At 42.7% G+C, this 22191-nt stretch overlaps 1 protein-coding gene across 2 annotated transcripts in view; it reads right to left on the minus strand.

Annotated features, from left to right (window-relative positions):
- The window catches only part of AUH (AU RNA binding methylglutaconyl-CoA hydratase), a 185573-nt gene extending 163778 nt beyond the window's left edge, over positions 1–21795 (minus strand). The window contains exons 1-3 of one of the 2 annotated variants that reach the window (XM_024214991.2): positions 21569–21795; positions 15024–15091; positions 14838–14925 (exon numbers count right to left, since the gene is read on the minus strand). In XM_024214991.2, the coding sequence (XP_024070759.1) occupies positions 14838–14925; positions 15024–15091; positions 21569–21776 (364 nt within the window). In that variant the 5' untranslated portion in view covers positions 21777–21795. Of the gene's footprint in view, positions 1–14837; positions 14926–15023; positions 15092–20682; positions 20769–21568 lie in introns of those variants that run through there. The other variant, XM_024214992.3, reaches the window with a different exon arrangement.
- Between the last annotated feature and the right edge of the window lie 396 nt (positions 21796–22191).

Consider the following 22191-nt stretch of genomic DNA (forward strand, 5'->3'; position numbering starts at 1 on the left):
TGAATCTCAAATCTTGGCTCTGTCTCTAAAAACATCGACAGCACAGCAGCCACGGAAAAGAGCAGAGAGAGTCACTGATACAGCTAGGCCCTAATTCACTGAAACCTTTGCAAAGTATGATTCATTCATATCAGTTCACTGTGTTTAGGAGGTGAAACACTGCACACCCTGCTAGCAACAGCTTTCAAGTGCCTATAGGGTCACCACGACATAATACATGTTGACAGATACATGGATGACAGATACATGGACCAACTCAGTGACTCATATATCCAGCCACACTTCTGATACATTAATCGTATATAAACCTGATAAAAATAAATTTGATAGTTATATATCAAAGTAAATTATAGCATCATGTGTCTATATGATTATAATCAGTAGTATAAACATATGATCTTGATGTATTGAAAATACATTTTCAAAGGTTAGCTAATGTATAGTAAAACTATATGTGTTCCTGCCATATAGGCCTGTAACGTGAAAGGGGAGCAAAGCTTTGGGAAGTCTAATGCGGTGACGTCAGTGTTCAAAGCGTGAATGCCCATGTGTAAGTTGCTTGCATCACCACAGGTAGATGAGTGAGATACTTTCTCCTACTGCACACACTTTTTTTTTTCAGCCAGCCATGGAACCATTTTTTGCTCCACTCAGCTCTCCTATCCTCTCTGTGAATGAAGTAGATTTAACATGCTCAAATTACTACTTTAATACTTACATCTGTTTTCAGATCATCTTGTATGCAGCAACTTACACCACTGTTTAAGGGCTTGCCTATATGGGAAAGGTTTTCTGGTATACCTTTAGCTTTTACAGCATAAGCTGCCTTACGACCACATGCACAAAAATTCTTTTTTCTATTTCTCTGGTGTTTTATCCCACTTTAATCAGTATGCTTTGGAAGTGACATGACTCTTATTTTGGAATGAATTATACCACTATAAAGTTTGTGTGAATGTTTCCAGTTTCTGAATTCAGTATACTGCTTCAGGCAGTCCTCCCACTGCTATTGTATGCTGCATTGCTTCACATCTGGATGAAGCTGTCTTGTTAATTGTCTGCCCTCCACTGCTCCAGGTCATCTTGACCAGATGTCATTTCCCTGTCTAAATCCTGGCAGCTCAAGGCAAGTTCACATATCCCAAGCACTATAAAATTTTGCCCAGGACATATATCACTTATCACTGATAATCTTTTGAAGATAATTTGCACGATGTTAATTTCAAATATTCCAAAAGGCTGTAGTAACAGTCCAACTGCTCAGGATCACATGTAACTGTGCTACTTTCAAGTTTGCTAACATAGCTGTATGCATTCATTCTTATGAAGCTGAAATTTCACAGCCATATTTTCATAACTGAGTGCCTAAAGTTAAGCTTCTAAACCTATATTTTGGGAAACTAAAAATAAATGGCTTTATTTTCAGAAGTGATGAGCACCCACAAAGCCCACTGAAGTTTATGGAAAGGTTAGAGGTGCTCAAGGGCATTGGAAACACAAAACAAAACAGAAAGTCCACATTTTTCAATGTTGATAAATGCAAAGTAATGCACATTGGAAAACATAATCCCAACTATACATATAAAATGATGGTGTCTAAATGAGCTGTTATCACTCACGTGGATCTTGGAGTCATTGTGGATAATTCTCTGAAAACATCCACTCAATGTGCAGCGGCAGTCAAAAAAGCAAACAGAACGTTGGGAATCATTAAGAACAGAATGGATAAGACAGAAAATATCATATCGCCTTTATATAAATCCATGGTATGCCCACATCTTGAATACTGTGTGCAGATGTGGTCGCCCCATCTCAAAAAAAGATATATTGGAATTGGAAAAGGTTCAGAAAAGGGCAACAAAAATGATTAGGGGTGTGGAACGGCTGCCATATGAGGAGAGATTAATAAGAATGGGACTTTTCAGCCTGGAAAAGAGATGACTAACGGGGGATACGATAGAGGTCTATAAAATCATGACTGGTATGGAGAAAGTAAATAAGGAAGTGTTATTCACTCCTACTCATAACACAAGAGCTAAGGGTCATCAAATGAAATTAATAGGCAGCAGGTTTGAAACAAACAAAAAGTAGTATTTTTTTCACACAATGCACAGTCAACCTGTGGAACTCCTTGCCAGAGGATGTTGTGAAGGCGAAAACTATAACAGGATTCAAAAAAAGAACTAGATAAATTCATGGAGGATAGGTCCATCAATGGCTATTAGCCAGGATGGGCAGAGATGGTGTCCCTAGCCTCTGTTTGCCAGAAGCTGGGAATGAGCGACAGGGGATGGATCACTTGATGATTACCTGTTCTGTTCATTCTTTCTGGGGCACCTGGCATTGGTCAATGTCGGCAGACAGGATACTTTGGTCTGACCCAGTTTAGCTGTTCTTATGTTTTTAGGTGCCTAACATGAATTTAAGAACATAACTTTAGGCATTCATGTATGAAAATTTTGGTCTACTTTTGCAATAATTAAAAAAAAAAAAAAAAACCCAAATCTATACATAAACAGGCCATATAAACAAACAAATAATAGATGGTGTGTAAGAAGGGTGGAAAGTTCTTGTTTACAGAAGGATAATGTCTAATTAGCTACAAAAAGAAGATTGTTGAGTTTGGGGGGTTTGTTTTTGTTTTACTCATAAAACAAAATTATTTATAGTACTATGGAATGATAACGTGAAAAATATTAAAATGTGAAAAAACACCTTCTTAGTATTTTATCAGTAATTCAAACTTTTAAAAACTATCATGGTGTTACTCAATTGCCAAAGGATATAAAGTGTGTCTTTTCAAAAATTCTGTTCTCAGAAGATCCAGTGTAACTCACAGAAGCTAATGAAAACTCACTAGTGTTAACATATGTTACCAGGTGGGTTCATGGTTCAGCATGAAGTGAGAAAGGATTAGGAAAGTGGTGTCTCTGAGCTATTTGCATTCAATCTTAAATATAGGACTGCTACTACTCCAAAGCTAGACCAGAAAAAGTATGTCCATTATATGTACAAAATGGAAATATGACTCTACTATAAACCAATACTAATCCTACCCATTGCACTGCAGAGTTTACCCTTGAGCTAAGAGTTCCATCATGCATCAGTACAGGAGTCACCAAGCCAGACTGTTCTTGGTAAGTTAAATGTCCATACAGATGTACACTGTTCTAGATTAGCTCATGTTTTTTATGGTCACCAGGACAACCATAGAACCATTCCAGGTGGTTTCTGGCTCAACTTAGCAACAGCCTGGATCTCACTTCTGAGCTAAAAAGAAGGGGAGAGAAGGGTCATTCTTTTGTGATGGATCAACCATTGTCTTCTCCAGTCTGAGGGTCAGGGCACACGTTTCTCACAAGGGAAGTGATGAATAATGAGTCTATTTAAATGGTCTGCACTCAAAGACTAAGACAGACAGTGTAATTTTAAGTCTGTTGAGGGAAAATATTGTCAAGCCAAGAGATCACTCAATAGGTCATCTGGTAGAACTCCATAATTTATCTTTATCCTTGATTAAAAATAGGCTGACCCTAAACTCCCTATTCACCAGCACCATGAACTATAGTATACAACTAGCCTGAGACAGATGAAGCAAGAAAGAAAACAGCACAAGATACCCCCACTGTCACTCTACCCAATCCAACTGATTAACAAAAGCGCCTTTTTGAAGCTTTATGCCAGGGTTATAAAAGGAATGAAAACAGATTTTTTTTACTTCTGCAACAGCCTATGGGAAGCTCTAAATGAGGAGGGAAGTTCAATGTAGTGGGCAATGTCATTCATCCAGCTGTCTTCAAAACAGTTACAGTGTGGAGTTTCTCTCACCATGAGGAAATTTCATGATATTTTACAGCAGCTCCTTAGAGCTCAATAACTGCAAGATACTAATACTTCTTCCCAGTGGATCTTAGAACATCTTGTATACTAGCTCTTGTGAGATGTTGAAAAACTTTATATACCCGATGCAATTTTCAATTTCATAATTCTTTACAGGCCACAAGCTGATCTGTTACACTGGTGAAAATCCACAACAATTCCATTAAATTTGCCTCATTTACTACATGACATGAAGAGCTGAAAAATATACAAATGCTTTCTTAAGATTACATTCCCATGTAAACAGTTTCTATTTCCCCACAAGGATATTATGTAATCACACATGAAAAAGCAGATAGACTAAAAGAATCTCTCTTTAAGATCTGGCTCAGGTTATGAAAAAAGTTTAGATGCCCTAGGGTAGTGTGAGCAGTCCGGAATACAGTTGGAACAATTCCATCTGCCTCCTGAGTAAGCAGAGTCTCTTCTGTTGTATCAAAGTTGAAAAAAATAAAATAGAAGCAATGTTTCCTCTTGATGGTAGGAACCTTGTATCCTAAACACTGCCTCATCCAAGGATTCCCTATACAATTTACCTCTTGTGTATTTTATGTAGCTAGCAAATAATTTACGTGGTTACTGCATTGGCAGGCATTGATCTGGCTAAAGACAGGGTTTCCATTGACTTGCTTCAGGGAACTAGCTGCTGGCCAACAGACAATTATGAAACTTACTATTAGTGATACCTTGTCAGGAGGTTGTCAAAGTAAACATGAGCAAGATATACACACTGTTATACATCATTTGGTAATGGGGGCTCATTTTAATGCAGCAAAATGCAAAGCCACACATACACCTAGGAACAAAGAACGCACGTTACACTTATTAGGTGGAGATCTGAATCCTGGAGTGCAGCAACACTGAAAAGGATTTATAGGTTATGGTAAAAAATGAACTGAACATCAGCTCCTAATGCAATGATGTAGCTAGAGTAACTAATATGATCCTAGAGTAACTAATATGATCCTGGCATCAACAGAATATCATCAAGTAAGAGTAAAAAGATGGCATTACATCTGTATATGACATTAGTGAGACCATTACTGGAATACTGCATCCAGTCCTGGAGCTCCCACTTCAAAAAGGATGTTGACAAATTGGAAAAGGTTCAAAAAAACCATACACCAAAATGATCTGAGATCTGGAAAACATGCCTTACAGCAAGAGATTTAAGAAGCTTCATCTATTTAGTTTATACAAAAGAGAAGGATAAGAGGTGACTTAATCATGGTCTACAAGTATCTTCATTGGGAAAAGATTTCTGATAGATGACTCTTTAATCTAGCAGAAAAAGACAACTATGATCCAACATCTGTAACATGAAGCTAAAATTCAGACTAGCAATTAAATTAGCCATAGAAATAACTTATGCAGGGACCTAACAATTATCCATCCTCTGAAGTCTTTAAATCAAGATTGGATTTGTTCTAAACCTCTTCTATAGCTCAAACAGAACTTTGATCTTGAATTTGATGCAAAACTATTGGATGAGATTCTATCGCTTGTGTCACGCAGGAGTCAGATTACAGGATCATAATGGTTCCTTCTGGTCTTAAATATTTATGAATCTTTTTATTCCATCTTCATCCCACAACGCTACTGTGCTGCATCACAAAATGCTACAACAAGCCTCCTTAAACACAAGGTTTTTCCCCACACACACACACACTTAGGGACAAAGTTTTTAACAAACAACAACAAAAATCCTCAAGATCTATGCACAAAAATGTGTATACATGCAATCACCGCAACAATCTATCAATCTACGTACTTAGGCTTGGGAGAATTCAATTTTTATATCATTTTGACAAAACAGCAATGTTTATTTTTAAGCTTTTTTAAAATCAATTTAAGTTCACTATTGTGCAAAATTATGGGATTTATTTATTTTGATTTAAATTTTCAGTTGGGATAATTAAGGGGGGGTCAGACTTATGTAATGACAGTAGATATTGAGATTCACAAAGATAGAGCTTTATAATGGTCAAAACACAAATTGTCAACATCACGTCATATATACAAAGTAAATATCCTTAACTCAAATTCTAATATGCTCTCATGCAGCACTTTTCTCTTACTTTGCCTTTCTGTAAATTTCAGTTATCATCAATGGAAATACTTTTCATCCATTTGTGTGGGTACAATGAAACTGACATTTACCAATAAAAATCTAATCCTTCCAACCCTATATATAAATAGTATTAAGGTTACAAATTCAAGCACTCAAATTTGGAAATGGCAGATTAAGGTTGCTTGGACAACCTTAATTTCCCCTCCTTGTGCATATGCATTATGATCCAGTATTTAATTACACAGTCATGTACTTTTTCTACAGAATCCCTGCCTCTTTCAATGTCCAGTAGGAACCTGCTCTGAATATGAATCAGAGTTGTGTAGTGAAGAAAGCTGTTGTTTGTAGGACCCTTGTTTTACTTGTTGCAGAAGTTGAAAGGTGTATAGTGAATTTGGCAGGTGATTGCAGGAAGAGAAAGGAGGGTCTCATTATTAAAGTAGTTGAATGCTGCCCTCAAGAACTGGATTCTATCCCTGAATCTGCCATAGAGTTCTTATAATACTAAGCAAGTCACTCAAGCCAAACTATTGAGAGGTGGTCTTTAATTGTGCGTTCCCCATTTTCTGGGTCCCTGACTTGAGAGACTGGAGTCGGATTTATAGAAGTGCTGATGACTCACAGCTACAACTCAAGTCAATGGGAGCTGTGCTTTGAACACAATGTGCTAAATCCCCTGAAAAACAAGCTCTTGGGCATCTCAAACTGGGCACTCAAAATTAGTGAATTTTTTTTTTTTAACCTTAATCTCTCAGTGTTCAGTTCCCTGTCAGTAAAATGGAGATAATGCCGTTACTGCCCCACCTCTCAGAGGTAGCGTGAAAGTAAAATTAATGCTTGTGAAACATTTAGATACTATAATGATGAGTGCCACAGAAAAAACCAGAAGGAAATTAATAATTCTGTCTTCAGAGCATGGTTTGAACAGTGTGCACTACATAACGTATGGGCTATGCTTTGAAAAATAAGAAAACAAAATATTAATAGCTGTTCATTAAGTGAGTACCATCCATTGTGTGCCGTGACTATGATAATATGTATGCATAAAAGGGCCCAATTAAAGTTGCACAGGCAACTTTCTGGTATTTCCTAACGTTCCAATGCTTGACTATTCCTTAATATTGATATTTTAATTTAGTTTGTGTGTAATTTTCCAGGTTTTAAAAAAAAGAGCAAACTGAAAAACAGGAATTCCACCTTGTGGCACATAGACACCCATGTGGGTTATCAGCAGGCCTGGACCCTTTAGATCCACACCAGAGACCACTGCCATCTGAGCTAACAGAGTAAGTGATAGCAGCAGTAAATATACATCCTCTATGTGGACCAGCACAAGAGGGGGATTGGACATTTTGCCAGTGGGTTTCACAGATATTTGCTGAAAGTAGAGGAATGGCAAGGAATCTTGGGTCCCATTCCAGGCTCTGGAGAGAAGTGTGCTCTAGTGAGCACAAACTCTTCTGCCCAATTCCACACATGACCACTTCTGCCCAGTCCCCTCCAACCTGCCCCATCCCAGTCCTATCTCTCTCTCCCCTCCTCCCCAGTCCCAGTTTCCACACAGGCTTTTCATCCCATCTCCTTGCCCAGAAGTCCTACCCTCATCTCTCTGCATCCCAGTCCCCCACTCAACCCACTAGCGCCTTGTCCTGTTTCTTTGCCCAGGCAGTCCCTCCCCACCAGCATTCAGTTGCCACTCCTTCCCATATTCCCCAGTCCCACCAGCTCCTAATCCTACTATTGCCTCTTTTCAACCCTGGCTCCCAGTGTCCTTGCTCAGCCAGTCCCAGTCTTGCCACCACCACCCTGCCTCCAGTTTCCCTCCCCCCAGGTCTGGCTCTTGTCCCCTCTACATTTGAATCAAGCAGCTTCCTCTTCCACACTGTCTGGGCCCAAAGGGAGGGGTGGGATGTCACTGAAAGCACAGGAGAGACACCTGCTCTCAATTCAGGTGCCTGGATCCGGACTTGACACAGCCCAGAGTTACAACTGTAGGGAAAGTTCTGCTCAGTCTGGGCTGAAGCATTCCCAACATGGATGGAACGTCAAGGAATTTAACCGAGAAGGTCTAGCAAGTCTGAGCACCTGCAAACTGACATTTTCCAAAGACCAAAATAACTTGGCCAAATCTGAGCCAATTTGCACGGAGGGTGTGCCAAAAAGCACATTTCTGATACAAAAATCCACTCCCCAGTGAGGTTTCAAGTCCCTACTCCAAGGCATGGGGGGAGGGCAGGCTTTTTCAGTAAAAAGGTCACCAGAATTTTTTTTTTTTTTTTAATGGGTAAAACACATTTTTCCTCTAGCCTTGTTCTCAGAAACAGCTGAACTGTTTTCACTGAAATTTTAAAAAAAAGCAGATACCCAGTTACAATTTGGCAAAGTTATAAGCACCTGAAAATAGGGTCTTAGAATGGGAAGTGTTGCAATTTTAATAGGTTGTGCTGTCAGCCCCACCTATAATAAAAATGACATCTCAGATAATCTCTATCCCAGGGGTCTCAAACACGCAGCACGCAGAGCTATTTCCTGCGGCCCGCCATAGCTCCCCTCACCCCCCGCGCAAGCCATTTCCCTGCTTCCCCACTCCCCCGCCTACCTCCCAGTGCTTCTCACCACCAAACAGCCGTTTGGCACCGCTTAGGACTTTCCAGGAGGGAGGAGGGGGGACGCGGTGCGCTCAGGGGAGGAGGTGGAGAAGAGACGGGGCCAGGGCGGGGATTTGGGGAAGGGGCTGGGAGGGTTGGGGCAGGGACTTTGGGGAAGGGGTTGGAATGGGGGCAGGGAAAGGGTGGGAAGAGGCAGGACAGGAGCGGGGCCTCATGGAAGGGGTGGAGTGGGGGGCTTTTGTATCTTTGTATGAAAAGGTGTCAGTGATGTGGCCCTTGGGCCAATGTACTAGTCCTCATGTGGCCCTCGTGGTGATTTGAGTTTGAGATCCCTGCTCTATCCTAAGCTACGAAATAGAAACAAGGGAGCTAAAATGAATTATGAATAAGTGTAAACCCCAGGTCATAACAAACCTAAAGACAAACAAAATTACTGGTGTATATATCAACGCCCCCATTACATCACTCAAGTTTGGAAACGATGGTTATTATTGGATCTTTAGCAACTTCTGTAAGTCCAGATAGCAACAATGGCCCAGGCAGCCTATTTTCCCAGCTTCACCTATCTCATATCACAAGATCTTTCCTCTGAGAAGTAAACCTTGATACAGTTCTTTGTACCTTTCTCACCTGCATACTGGATTATATGCAATGCCATTTACTTGACATTACCCTTAAAGCTACTCAATTTTTAGCTACTGCAGGATGTGCCTGCTGCCTTAGTAATGCATCTCATATGGATATACATTAATTTGAGGAACATAAGCTGTATTTGCTTTCCAACTAGTTTCAAGGGCGATTTGAGGTTTATCACCTCTAACTCCTTTTGGTTTGGGGGCTCTATTTCAAAGAGAGTGAGCGAGAGTGAGATGATACCTCCTTATACATATTCTTACCCAGCGGTCAAAATCAAGGGGGACAAATCAGCTAACAATGTCGTTATTTGCATGGCTAGGGAAAGGACATCTCTTAAATATTAGAATCTAAGCTCCCGCCCTAGCCCAAATTTGTTAGCCCTTGAGGACACCAATAACTTACTCATGGTTTTCCTGAAAATTTGAGTTTCCATTATTTTAATTTTGGGTGTTTTTGTGGGGGGTGAAAGAGAAGCAAGGAAGAGTCGCCATATTTCTGAGATTATTGACATATCAGCATAGACTTAGGACTGTTCTATGTAGTTTTAAAAATTGAGTTGAGACATTCCTATTGGTGCATTATATACACTAAAATAAAATAAGCCGTAGCAATTTAGGTATAGGTCAACAGGATTTTATTAATATAATACACAGATTTCAGGACTCGTGTTTAAGCATTCTTTTAAAAGTAGATTTCATTTTTGTTTTGCAGGTAAAATGCCCACAATCTATACACACACAGCCCCTCCTCCAGAAATATAAGCAGTGCTTCTCTTTAGATATTTTATAGCACCTGAGAGTGTGCTACACATTTTATAGAAAAACATGATCCCTGCCCTGAAGAACTTACAATCTAATTTTACGCTTCACACAGTTAGTGGGAGGTAACAGTATAAGGAGATGGAAGTGAGTGATGATGATACTTGCCACTCCAGGCTTGTATTACACTCCCAAGGTTATAGCTTTTCTCTTGGTCTTGGCTTGGTAAACACTGCCACCACCCAAATGCAAAAAAAAAACCCCACCTTTTAACCCAGGAAGGTGCACTTGGGAATTCCTCCCTGTGGGGTACCCTCAAGCCCTTTCACCCTTGACACTGGAGACAGTTTCTCGCTGTGTTGTGGACTTGGGTTTGGTCCCACTGGAAGCGATGCAGGTGATGGGGTTGTTTCCGTTGACTATGAACCGCTCTCCGCTGGTACACTAGGTGGTATTTCAGGCTCCAGTTAAGCCTCTTGCACCAGTTTAGCTGCTGCTGCAGGTGCAGGCTCTGTGGCGCCCTTTGGTGCTGGCTCCCCTGACTCTGGTGGGGTTGTAAGACGGGCTTTGGTACTGACTGCTCCGCCAGTCCTGATCCTTGGGCTGGTTCTGGCTGAGTCCCAGGACCTGGATCTACAACTGCTGCCATAGACTCTGGTCTGGAGTCTCGTTCCACCATCTCTGGCTGGGTTCCTGTAGGAGGCTCAGGAACTGAGTTAGGTGTGGAGGCATGTTTAGCCTGGCCACAGGTGAACATCCTCACCCTTTTTGTTAGCCTCACATGGTTGGCTAAGTCTTCTCCCAGTAGCATGGGAGTGGGATAATCGTCATAGACTGCAAAAGTCCATATTCCTGATCAGCCCTCGTACTGGACAGGCAACCTGGCTGTAGGCAAATTAAAAAAAGTTGGCCTTAAAGGGTTGCACCGTCACTTGGGCCTCTTGGTTGATGAATTTGGGGTCCACCAGGGATTGGTGGATAGCTGACACCTGTGCTCCAGTGTCTCTCCATGCAGTAATCTTCCTCCTGCCCACACTCAGAGTTTCCCTTCACTCTAGGGGTATTTGCGAGACATCTGGGCCTGAAGGCTCTTGGTGGGAGTCTGGGGTGATGAGTTGTAGTCGGCTGGTGCTCTTGGGGCACTTGGCCTTCACATGCCCCAGCTCATTACACTTAAAGCATCGCCCAGCTGACTGTGGGCTGGGGCGAGGTGGGTGGTTGGACGAGAGGGCATCTGGGATCTCCCTGGCTGTGTGGAGGGCTCCCCCTTGCGAGGTGGGGCTTTGGGTTGACCCCGATGGTGGGGTGTTGTCTCGGGTTGCCCCTTCTGATATCCGCTCCAACTGCTACTAGCTTTCTTCTTCTCCGCCACCTCCACCCTTTTGGTTCCGATCTCCCCCGCCTCAATTAGTTTTGGGCTTCCCATCTAGGTTGTACCTTTCTATTTCCTCAGGAACACCTTCTAAGAACTGCTCTATTTGCATTAGGAGAGACAGATCTTCCAGAGATTTAACACTTGCTCCTGATATCCAGGCATCCCAATTTTTTACAATGTGGTAGGCGTGTCAGGAAAATGCCATGTCTGGTTTCCACCTTAGGGCTCTGAACCGCCAGCAGGCATGCTCAGGTGTTAGCCCCATTCTAATTCTGGCCTTTTGTTTAAAAAGTTCATACTCTCGTGTGTTCTTTAGGCATTTTAGCTGCCACCTCTGCCAATGGGCCACTGAGCTGCGGCCTCAGCTCCACCATATACTGGTCTATAGGGGTGTTGTACCCAAGGCAGGCCCTTTCAAAATTTTCTAAGGCGGCCTCTATATCATCGCCTACCTTGTATGTGGGAAATTTCTTGGAATGGGGAGCAGTACCTGGAGAAGGACTGTTAGGGTTACCTGCTGGACCCAGCTTAACCCTTTCCAGCTCTAAGCGCTTCAGCTCTAACTCTGCCTCCAAGCGCTTCACCTGTCTCCTCTCCTCTGCTTCTGCCTCCAATCACTTCGCCTGCATTTCTGCCTCCAAATGCTTCGCCTGTCTCCTCTCCTTCCGACTCCAAGCACTTTGCCTCTTTTGTCCTCCACTTCCAAACGCATCATCTGTAGGAAGAAATCCCTGTCTTCCGCAGTCAGAACTCGGTGTGGGTTAAAGGCATCCCTCCAGCTTGGCACCTGGATGTTGGTCAGGGGAGGGATGACCCTTCCCTCCTGGGAAGTTCCAGGTCCCCCATCTCCTCCCTTCATTTCCATCATGGAGCTGAATGTCTGGGCTTGATCTGGGCCTGTCTTCTCCGTGGCGTGCTGCTTTGGGAAGATTGTTTTTTCTAAGGTTTCGATGCCTGACCTCAACCTCATGCACAGGCTGCCCCACTCTTAGCCTAACTATTTAGTTGCCACGAAGCTAGAAAAGAAAAGAAAAAAATTGCTTGTTTGACTCCCTGGCTTCTTTGGTGTGCCTGTTCCCCCTCAGGCAGCAAAGAAAAGAAAAGAAGGAAAAAAACCTCCCTGGCTTTCAAGCAGCCAAGAGGAAAAATGTGTCCTTTTAAAATCCTGAGGTCTGTGCTTCTGGTTCAAAACTATCCCACCACTCCACCACCATGTCATGGCTGAATCCCCACTCTGTTACTCCGAGTGCAGAAGTGGGGGACTGCAAAGATTTTAAAAAATTAATACTTGCCACTCCACGCTTGTATTACACTCCCAAGGTTACAGCTTTTCTCTTGGTCTTGGCTTAGTAAACGCTGCCACCACCCAAATGCAAAAAACCTTTTAACCCAGGAAGGAGCACTTGGGAATTCCTCCCTGTGGGGTACCCTCAAGCCCTTTCACCCCCCTGAGAAAGAAACAAAGGAAATTAGCTACCAGCTAATCAAACAACATGCACAAACCTTTTAGGACACCAAAAATCCAATTCTGTTCTTTAAAAAGGTAAATTTTATTAAAAACAAAAAGGAAAACATTACATCTGGAACTTAGGCTTTTTCCTAGATCTTAAAAGAAAATTCCAAAAATTAAGCACCCAAACTAGCTTTTTGGGGTGTTCAGCTTAAAGGTTACGAGCAAACAAAAGCATCAGGGGTTAGCACAAAGGAGAGCCACAAGCCAAAATAAAAAATAAACCTGATTGTGTCTAACTAAACATTCCCTATGCAAATAATTTCTTCTAGGTATGAAAAATGAATTTTCATACTTGGTTCAAGCCTTACACAGCATTGCTGCTCCGTCCCTGCAGCCCAGAGAACAACAGACAAAGGGAAAGCTTCCCACTGGCTCTTTTGGTCAGGTGCCCACTCCTTTTCTTTTATCTGTGGGCTTGTTAATCCTTTACAGGTAAAGCAAGCAGAGAACAGCTACCAAGAGGGATTTTACAGCTAACTGGCTGGCTGGGTGTCTATCAAAGGGAGCTACCCTCCCCCCCGCCCTTCATTTATCACAGAAGAATTAGGGTTACAACGAGATCACTTGGGTTTCTCACCTTTTAGACGTGCACATTTTGGTGGTTCTGTTAGCTATACATACAAAAGTATTGCCTCATTTCCTGTAGTCATTGCAAAATAAGAAACCTGAGATTTGAATGAAGTGTAAGAAATAGCTTGGTGGATCTCACCTCTCCTTGGTTCTGACCCAAACAGCACATCGGTGTTACCCATAGTGGTCTCACTATTCTGGGACGAACTTACTCCTGTTCTCTCTCCACTGTCATCACTGACCTACTTTTCCAGCAAGGAGGATAGGCAATAAGCCTATTCTAAGACAGAGACCAATGCAGCGCTCTAAACTTGACAACAAGGGGTACTGGCACAGCGAATAGAACCAGATGTCCTTGAAGCCACAGTACAACAATTCAGTGTCATATCTGGGGATTTTTAAGGGAGTAAAACAACTGATATTTGTGAACTCATGTTTCTCATATCACAGCCATCAAGATAGCCACTTAAATGTTTCACTTAAGAGAAATATGCTTTTGAAAACCTTGATTTGGTAACTAATCCCACCTAATGGCTTCATATACCCAAATCAGCCATCCCACACATTACAATGCATTTGTATGTATTACTGGTGAAGGCACAGGATCACATTCTTTAATAAATTATCCACATTTAAGGGAATAGCCAGTTAAAGTTTGCTATCTGTTTTTAATGCCATATAGCAGGGATTGGCAACCTTTGGCACGTGGCCCATCAGGGTAAGCCCGTGGCAGGCTGGGCTGGTTTGTTTACCTGCAGCATCTGCAGGTTTGGCCAATCGCAGCTCCCACTGGCTGCGGTTCGTCATCCCAGGGAAGCAGCACGAGCTGAGGGGTGTATTGGCCGTCCCTCCCCGCAGCCCCCATTGGCTGGGGACGGCGAACTGCAGCCAGTGGGAGCTGCGATCGGCCAAACCTGCGGACTCTGCGGGTAAACAAAGCAGCCCGGCCCGCCATGGGCTTACCCTGATGGGACACGTGCCAAAGGTTGCCGATCCCTGCCATATAGTTTGCCTAGTTTCACAAGTTGTTTTAATGGATTTTATACCTCCAAGTTGAAAGTAAAGACAGTATCCTTCTCGATTTACCATTCATACTCTACCAGTCCCATTAACCACTTAGCAATATTAGGCTCTCATTCCAGAATATAAGCAAGTCTTTTAAAAGTTCAACAGAATGCATTTATCCACTACTTTGAAAAAATCTACTACATATTGGGAAGTGTTCTTTATGATGCAGAAAGAAGAAAACAGAATGAAGCAGATGTTTCTTTCTTGTTAAAAAAATCAAGGAAAATCATATGAAGAGGTTTTCCTTACAACTGAGATGAATGTGACAAGGTACAATGCTTCCTTGGAATCTGGGCCATTTCTACTACAATGCTAGATTACAGATATCCAACTTCACAGTAAAATTAAGTTTGCATACCAGCACAGAATATCCCAGGGACTTCACTTCGGAATATAACAGTTCGTACTTTCTTATCAGATTTCAGAGCATCCACAGCTTTTGACATCTACAGAAAAAGAAGGGGAAAGGGAATTTTTTTTTTTCAAAATATTTAATTCCAATACATTGCCTTCAAATTAGAAGCCGTTAGTTTTTCCCCCTTACCATTTTTATAAGATTTTTATTAAGTGCATTTTTGGCACGAGATCTGTTTAATCCAAGTACCACAATTCCTAGAGGAAAAAAGAAGAGTTTGAATCAGTGTCACATTAAAAATATAAATTAAGTACATACTTGTGTCCATGTTATTTTGACTCTAAACAGATATCAAGTTAGGACTGTAAGAAAATTGACGTGTGTAATTATTTTGACTGACTTGTTTTGAATATATTCTTGTTAGTTTGTTTCCTTTTTCAGAGTGTTTCAATAGCCATTAGAAATGACAATCACTTTAAGGACAGACTCAGAACTCATGACCTGATACACATGAAATTACCACATCTGTGCACACAACCTGACTAGGCCAAATTCGCGAAAGCAAATAATCATAATATTTGCCTGAACAATTAAGCATGTGTCTTGGTACTTAAATGTAGTCTTCAGATATTTTTTCATAAAGCATTTTAAAAAGAAAAAAAAACCCACAAAGGCACTGCCAGGTCTAAACTTTTGACCTTTTTTGGGGGGGGGAAGAGGGTGTAGATGCATATTTTAGCATAGCACCCTCTTGGTCTTGACAACTCAGTCGCCACACAAGAAAGCATGGTTCATGTTAGTTACAACAACAACAAAAAACCCACCACCAGCGAGGTACAGGTACTTTGCATGTAGCACTTTTTCTTAGCCGTATCCCAATATATTCCTTATTTCAAAATTATTTCAGACAAATACTCAGCTTGGTCATAGAATCATACGACAGAAAGGGACCTCGAGAGGTCATCTAGTCCAGTCTCCTACACTGATGGCAGGATTAAGTACTATCTATGCCATCCCTGACAGGTGTTTGTCTAACCTGCTCTTAAAAATCTCCAATGATGGAGATTCCACAACTTCCCCTGGCAATTTATTCTAGTGCTCAACAACCCTGACAGTTAGGAAATTTTTCCCAATGTCCAACCTAAACTGCCCTTGCTGCAATTTAAGCCCATTGCTTCTTGTCCTATCCTCAGAGGTTAAGGAGAACAGATTAAACATAATCATAATTAAACAGCTGTGTGTACACGTAGTGAACAGAGTGGGCCTAGAGCTCTGATTTAGGTTTAAAGGTATGCTGCAATTCTTGTTATGGAAAGGTTCAAAGATTTGGATGATACTATAAAAAAAATGAAGGAACCTGCGTGACCTTTTCAACCTTTGTGACATCCTTTTAAGTAAAACATGTACTTTTTATCTCCAAATAAGGATGATCATTGTTTTCTAAATTCAGTAATAGTAATACGATACTGGAAAAGATCCCCTAAATAGCCGTAATGAAGCATTTCTACTCTGCCATGTCATGCACACGTCAATAAAGCAGCTACAGTTCTTGTGGACAGCTGAATTTTCCCTGTGTGTTTTTCTGTGCTTGTCATTGGATTTATACATCTTGCTAGGAACTATGTAGTTAATCTGACAACATCCACACCAATAGAATCAGAAAATTCTCTAAGATGTTCACATCAGCCTTCTTTCTTCCTTTTGTGCATTTACAATAGGTTTTTCACATAGTGCCTGAGAAGCCCTAGAGCAAGAAAAACTTGAGATTTTTTTTTCAGGTATGCCATGTACTCTAGTTCTAGTATGTGTTACTAACAAGGCATTATAGTAAATTTCATTGCTTAGCACAAAGGTATAGGAAAGAGTTGACAAATATGGTCCAGAACCTCACAAAGGTTTTTTGTTTGTATTGGTAGTACGGAATAGTTTTGACTGTACTGGATTGCCCATTTTGACCATGATAGACACACACTAGGGAGAAAATTAATATTCATGTTAGCACCTTAATTAAGAATGTTCCAACATAAGGATTAAAGTTGTTAAACGCAAACTATAACAAGTTCTCTGCAAGGGGAAAATCCCTAAAGAGAAAAAACACAAGTGTATAAGCCAATTCCTCCTACTACTCCCACCAGTTTCACAACAAGTCATAACCCTACCACTTCCTTCCCCCAAATGCTCAGCAGCCCTCTACCCAACTTTCCAACCTTCCTATTTATGGAAAAAAGTGGTGTGAGAATTGTAATCAGAAATGTGTGAAAATATTAACATAACAGGCATAGAATGTGCAGTCAGGTGTATAGAGGAATCTTCCATGGATTCTCCACCGCACCCCTTTTTCTTTTTTTGAATATAGCCATATCACCATAGTATCAGATCACCTCTGAAGACAAATTTTCAGGTTTATCTTTATAGTGGCAGTATGAGATAAGGAATGTATTAAATTGGTGTCTGAAGTATAAAAAGTTAAATGATTTGCCTGAGGTTGCATAGGATGTCTGTGGCAAACCAGGAATTGAATATAGTCCTCCTGAGTCCCAGTCCAGTGGTTTACCCACAAGACGATCCTTTCTCCTTTTTTCTCTCTTAAATAGCTCCTACTCAAATACCGATCAGATCAAATGTTGACTGTTTTAGGAGATATGACAAGATTATAGCCATTGGTAATATGGATACAATGTAACCATTTTATCTGCTGTCAAAATTCAAGGAAGTGAGATAACAGGAGCAGAAATAACTGGGTTTCCCTCATACCACTATACGGCAACACTATTAAGCTACAAGGGGGAGTAAAACCTGCCAAGAGTGACTCATGAAAGTGGCGATGTTACGGAGCTGATGCCCAGCAAAGCACACTGGAGGCAAGGGGTAACTGAGTGACTCACGGTCGTGATATCCCAATAACGGTCACAATAAGGTAAAACTGTTTCCTGTTTTTTTAGTTATGGCCAAAACAAACTTGGTTTCTTGGCTTCAGGGCCCAAAAAATTAAATTCTGCACATTAAAATAATATATAGTGAATGTTGTAGTATAGCATTGTCTATAAACACCATAGGGAATGAGCCTTGGGAGTGGAAGGAGTCAACTTCTCTGCCACACTCCACGACCTGCACGCACTGGTGGAGAATAAGAGAAATCTTTTGTCCTGCTGGATGATTTGTCAAGAACTGGTAAAGTATATAGCAGTGTTGATTTTGTCATCATTAGACTTCAGGATTAGTATTTCTTGGACATGAATAGGGCCCTACCAAATTCACCATGAAAAACGCGTCATGGACCATGAAATCTGTATGGTATAGGGTAAAAGCACACAAAAGACCAGATTTCAAGGGGGGGAGACCAGCATTTCTCAAATTGGCAGCCCTGACCCAAAAGGAAGTTGCAGGGGGTTGCAAGGTTATTTTAGGGGGTGTCACGGTATTGCCACCCTTACTTCAGGGGAAATTAGGGGAAATTATGAAGGATGAATATTTATTTAAAAAAAAGAAAGAAAAAGAAAACAAGCATATAGGGACAAAATTAGAAAGGCCAAGGCACAAAATGAGATTAAACTAGCTAATAAATAAATGGTAACAAGAAAACATTTTCTAAACACATTTAAAGCAAGAGGAAGACCAGGGACAGAGTAGGCCCATTACCCAAGGAGGAGGGAAAGACAACAAGAGAAAACGCAGCAGTGGCTGAAGAGGAAAGAACAAGGTAGATGTCTTCAAGTTGGTAGGGCCTGACTAGGACCATCCCGATATTTAGGTGTTTGTCCCGCGTCCCGACCGATCTTCGGTCGGGACGCAATTTATCTCGATATTTCGCTCCACCGGCCGTTATTTTTCTCCGCCGGCGGACCCCCCCCATGTGTCCCGATATTTTCTTCCTCTCATCTGGTCACCCTAGGCCTGACAAAATACATCCTAGAATTATTAAGGAACTTGCTCAAGAGATCTCTGAATCATTAGTAATTATCTTTGAGAATTAATGGAGGACGGGAGTTATCCCAGAGGATTGGAAAGGGAAAATATAGTACCTATCTATAAAAGGGGGAATTAGACCAGTCAGCTTAACTTCAGTATCCAGAAAGATAATGAAACAAATAATCAACCAACCAATTTGTAAGCACCTAGAAGAAAAGAAGATGGTAAGTAAGTCAACATGGATTTTCCAAGAAAAAATCATGTCAACACAACCTAAAATCTTTCTCTGACAGGGTAATAAACCTGGGGGGGAGCACTAGATGCGATCTCTCTCTGCTTTAGAAAGGTTTTGGATGATGTTTCACATGACCTTCTCATAAGCAAACTAAGGAACTATAGCCTAGATGACCTACTACATGGCAGGTGCACAATTGGTGGGAAAATCATACCCAGAGAGTAGTTATCAATAGTTCACAGTCAAGCTGGAAGTATATATTGATGTAATAGTGTTGCAAAACAAACAAACAACATTCTGGGATGTATTAGCTGAAGTGTTGTAAACAAAACACAAGAAAACACATACTACTCAGCACTTACAAGGCCTGATTTAGAATAGTATGTCCAGTTCTGGACACCACACTTCAGGAAAGATATAGACAAATTGGAGAAAGTCCAGAGGAAAGAAACAGAAATGATTAAAGGTCTGGAAAACATGACCTATGAGAAAAGATTGAAAAAATTGGGTTTGTTCAGTCTAGAGAAGAGAAGACTGAGGGAGGATGTGATAAGTTTTCAAGTACGTAAAAGGTTGTTATAAAGGGGAGGGCAATAAATTGGTCTCTTTAACCGCTGAGGACGGACAAGAAGTAATGGGTTTAAATTGCAGCCAGGGAGATTTAGGTTAGACGTTAGAAAGAGCTTCCTAAGTGTAAGAGTAGTTAAGCATTGGAGCAAATTACTAAGGGAGGTTGTGGAATCTCCATCATTGTCTAACCTGTTCTTAAAAACCTCCAAACATCTGTCAGGGATGGTCTAGATAATATTTAGTCCTGCCTCAGTGCAAGGAACTAGACTGGATGACATATTGAGGTCCCTTCCAATCCTACATTTCTATTATTCTATTTTGTTTTGACTAACAGGGATGGGTATATGCTGGGAAGGAGGAAACCATTTAAAAATAAAAAATAAAAACCACCACCACTCTTCAGCAGGAAATAACCACCCTCCCCACTGCAGGGATTCCCCCAGATCTCTGAATGGTGGTAACCTTACCATGTTTTATTTTTCTACCCCCACATTTCTTTTCCCGAAAGTCTCCACCAACCCACTGTATAATGCAATCTACAGTACACCAAATCACATGCACTCAAGAATAAATTGAAGGTAAATGCAGTATGTCATGTATCTTGATCATCTGACTCACATTCTAACCAGTAATCCAACTTTGCTGAAAGTACAGGATTCTGTTAACACTGTCAGCCACTGAGCAGCTTCAAATAGTCACTATTTCAAGCACTATTCAATCATGTGCCAGTGAACAATTTAAGGTCAAATATTTCACAACCCCACAAGTCTACAGATGGGTGTTTTATAACATTAAAAAGAGGGGATTCTCAGTTTCCCAACATGGCACAGGATGTACTTCTAGCAATGCACTGTCACAATATTAAAACCATAACCTTTTGTAGGTATAGTTATTATATAATGTTTACAGCTGGCTAAACAGGAAACATTTCACCAACACTTTGCCAAGATCTTTACCCCTTTCTGCCCCATAATTCAAAATTTCACTGAAATTTTTAAATTTGAAAAATTTCAACCCTTTTATAGCTGATTACAAAACAGAGACTGTAGCAGCAAGGATCATCATGGTATTGGAAGAAGACGAGAGCAGGCGCATCAGTGGCCAGATTAAGCCATTGGCACAATAGGTCCATACCTAGAGCCCCAACTCCTGAAGTCTGGTGATGAGGTCAGAATCTTAGCTTCCATTTAAGGAAAACACGTATCTAATGTTCATAGTTAAGAAAAGCATGAAAAAACAACCCATGCATAACTAATGTAGTGATGTTTGCCTGAGCCTGCAGAAAGCTTGAAACAACTGGTGAGAGGTGTAAATTGCACCACCAATCTCAATATAACTAACTCCAAGACCTGCTGCTCTAGCGATCTTTGCCAACCCTATCCCAGCAAACGGCTTCATCTGGGGCAGAAAAAGGGAATAGCAGGCTAGGACCACCACTCAATGTAGACACACCCCAACTTTCATCCCTGCTGCTCCCCGGGTGTGAGAGCTCCTGAGACTTCTCAAAAGACGCTCCAGGAAGAGGGTGGGGATGATAAAGTGCCCCATCACCACCACCACCACTGTAGGTGCGGGGGCAGGAGGCACCATATCATGGCATGGCATATAGGGGGCCCCTGATTCGGAGTAGCAGCGGGTGGGAGTACAGACGGGCTAATTCAGAGGGGGCTGGCAGCCTAAAGGGCAGCTACTCCTACTCCATCGCCCAGCCATGCGCCCTTGGGGCCGCACTGCGCATGGGCAACGTGTGGAGGCGGAGCAGCACTCTTCTCCCCCCCAACCCCCATGCATTTAAAGGGCCAGCCCCATTCATCAGCTGCCCCGAGCTCGCAGCGCTGCGCCGGGAGGGGGACACCACGGGCCTCCGGCGGATCGCACCGCTGCACTAAGCGAATGGGGCAGGGGGTGACACCAGTCCCGGGGCTCTCTCTGCAGAGTCCAGCGCGCAGTGATGGGCAGCTGCACCCCCGGCCCGCAGCTCTCGGCGGAGCAGCCTCCCCCCGGCCCGGGCTGCCGTTACCTTGGTTCTCCTCCTCCAGGTACCGGACCCGCAGCTCCTCCTCCCCCTTCGCCTCCGAGCTGTAGCCCTTCCCGGCTGGAGAACAAGCGGCCCCTCCCCGCACCAGCCCCCGCGGGCCCGGCCGGCGGAGAGGCGAGGAGGCAGCGGCTGCCGCAGCCAACCTGACTCTGCCCTGCAGGAGGCCCAGCCCGCCCAGCGCCGCCGCCATGCTGCTGCCTCTTCCCACCGCGCCGGCCCCGGCTTCGTGCCGCGGAGCCACCCCTCCCCCCACGTTCACACACACCACGTGACCCTACGGCACGCACCGCTTCCTCCCACGCGCGGCCCCAGGCAGCGGGAGGCACAGTAACGCTCACCCTGGGAGCGCGAGGTCCCCCCAGTCGCCACGCGCATCGTCAGCCTCGCCTCGCGGTCTGGGCCCCTGCTCCCCTCTCCCTTCATGCCAGGAGCCTTCCAGCCATGCCCCCTGTGGCACCAGGTACCTAGCTAATGATGGGTGCCCGGCTGCCCAGGGACCATTCCCGGTGACCCCTTGGCTGCTTAGAGGAACCCTGCCCCCACCACTGCCCCTCCCCACTTGCATACAGAGCAAGAGCCAGCCTCCCTGCAGCCACCGGGCACAT

The sequence above is a fragment of the Terrapene carolina genome, unplaced genomic scaffold, assembly GCF_002925995.2.
Source record: "Terrapene carolina triunguis isolate 2854851 unplaced genomic scaffold, T_m_triunguis-2.0 Scaffold113, whole genome shotgun sequence".
Lineage (NCBI taxonomy): Eukaryota > Metazoa > Chordata > Testudines > Emydidae > Terrapene > Terrapene triunguis.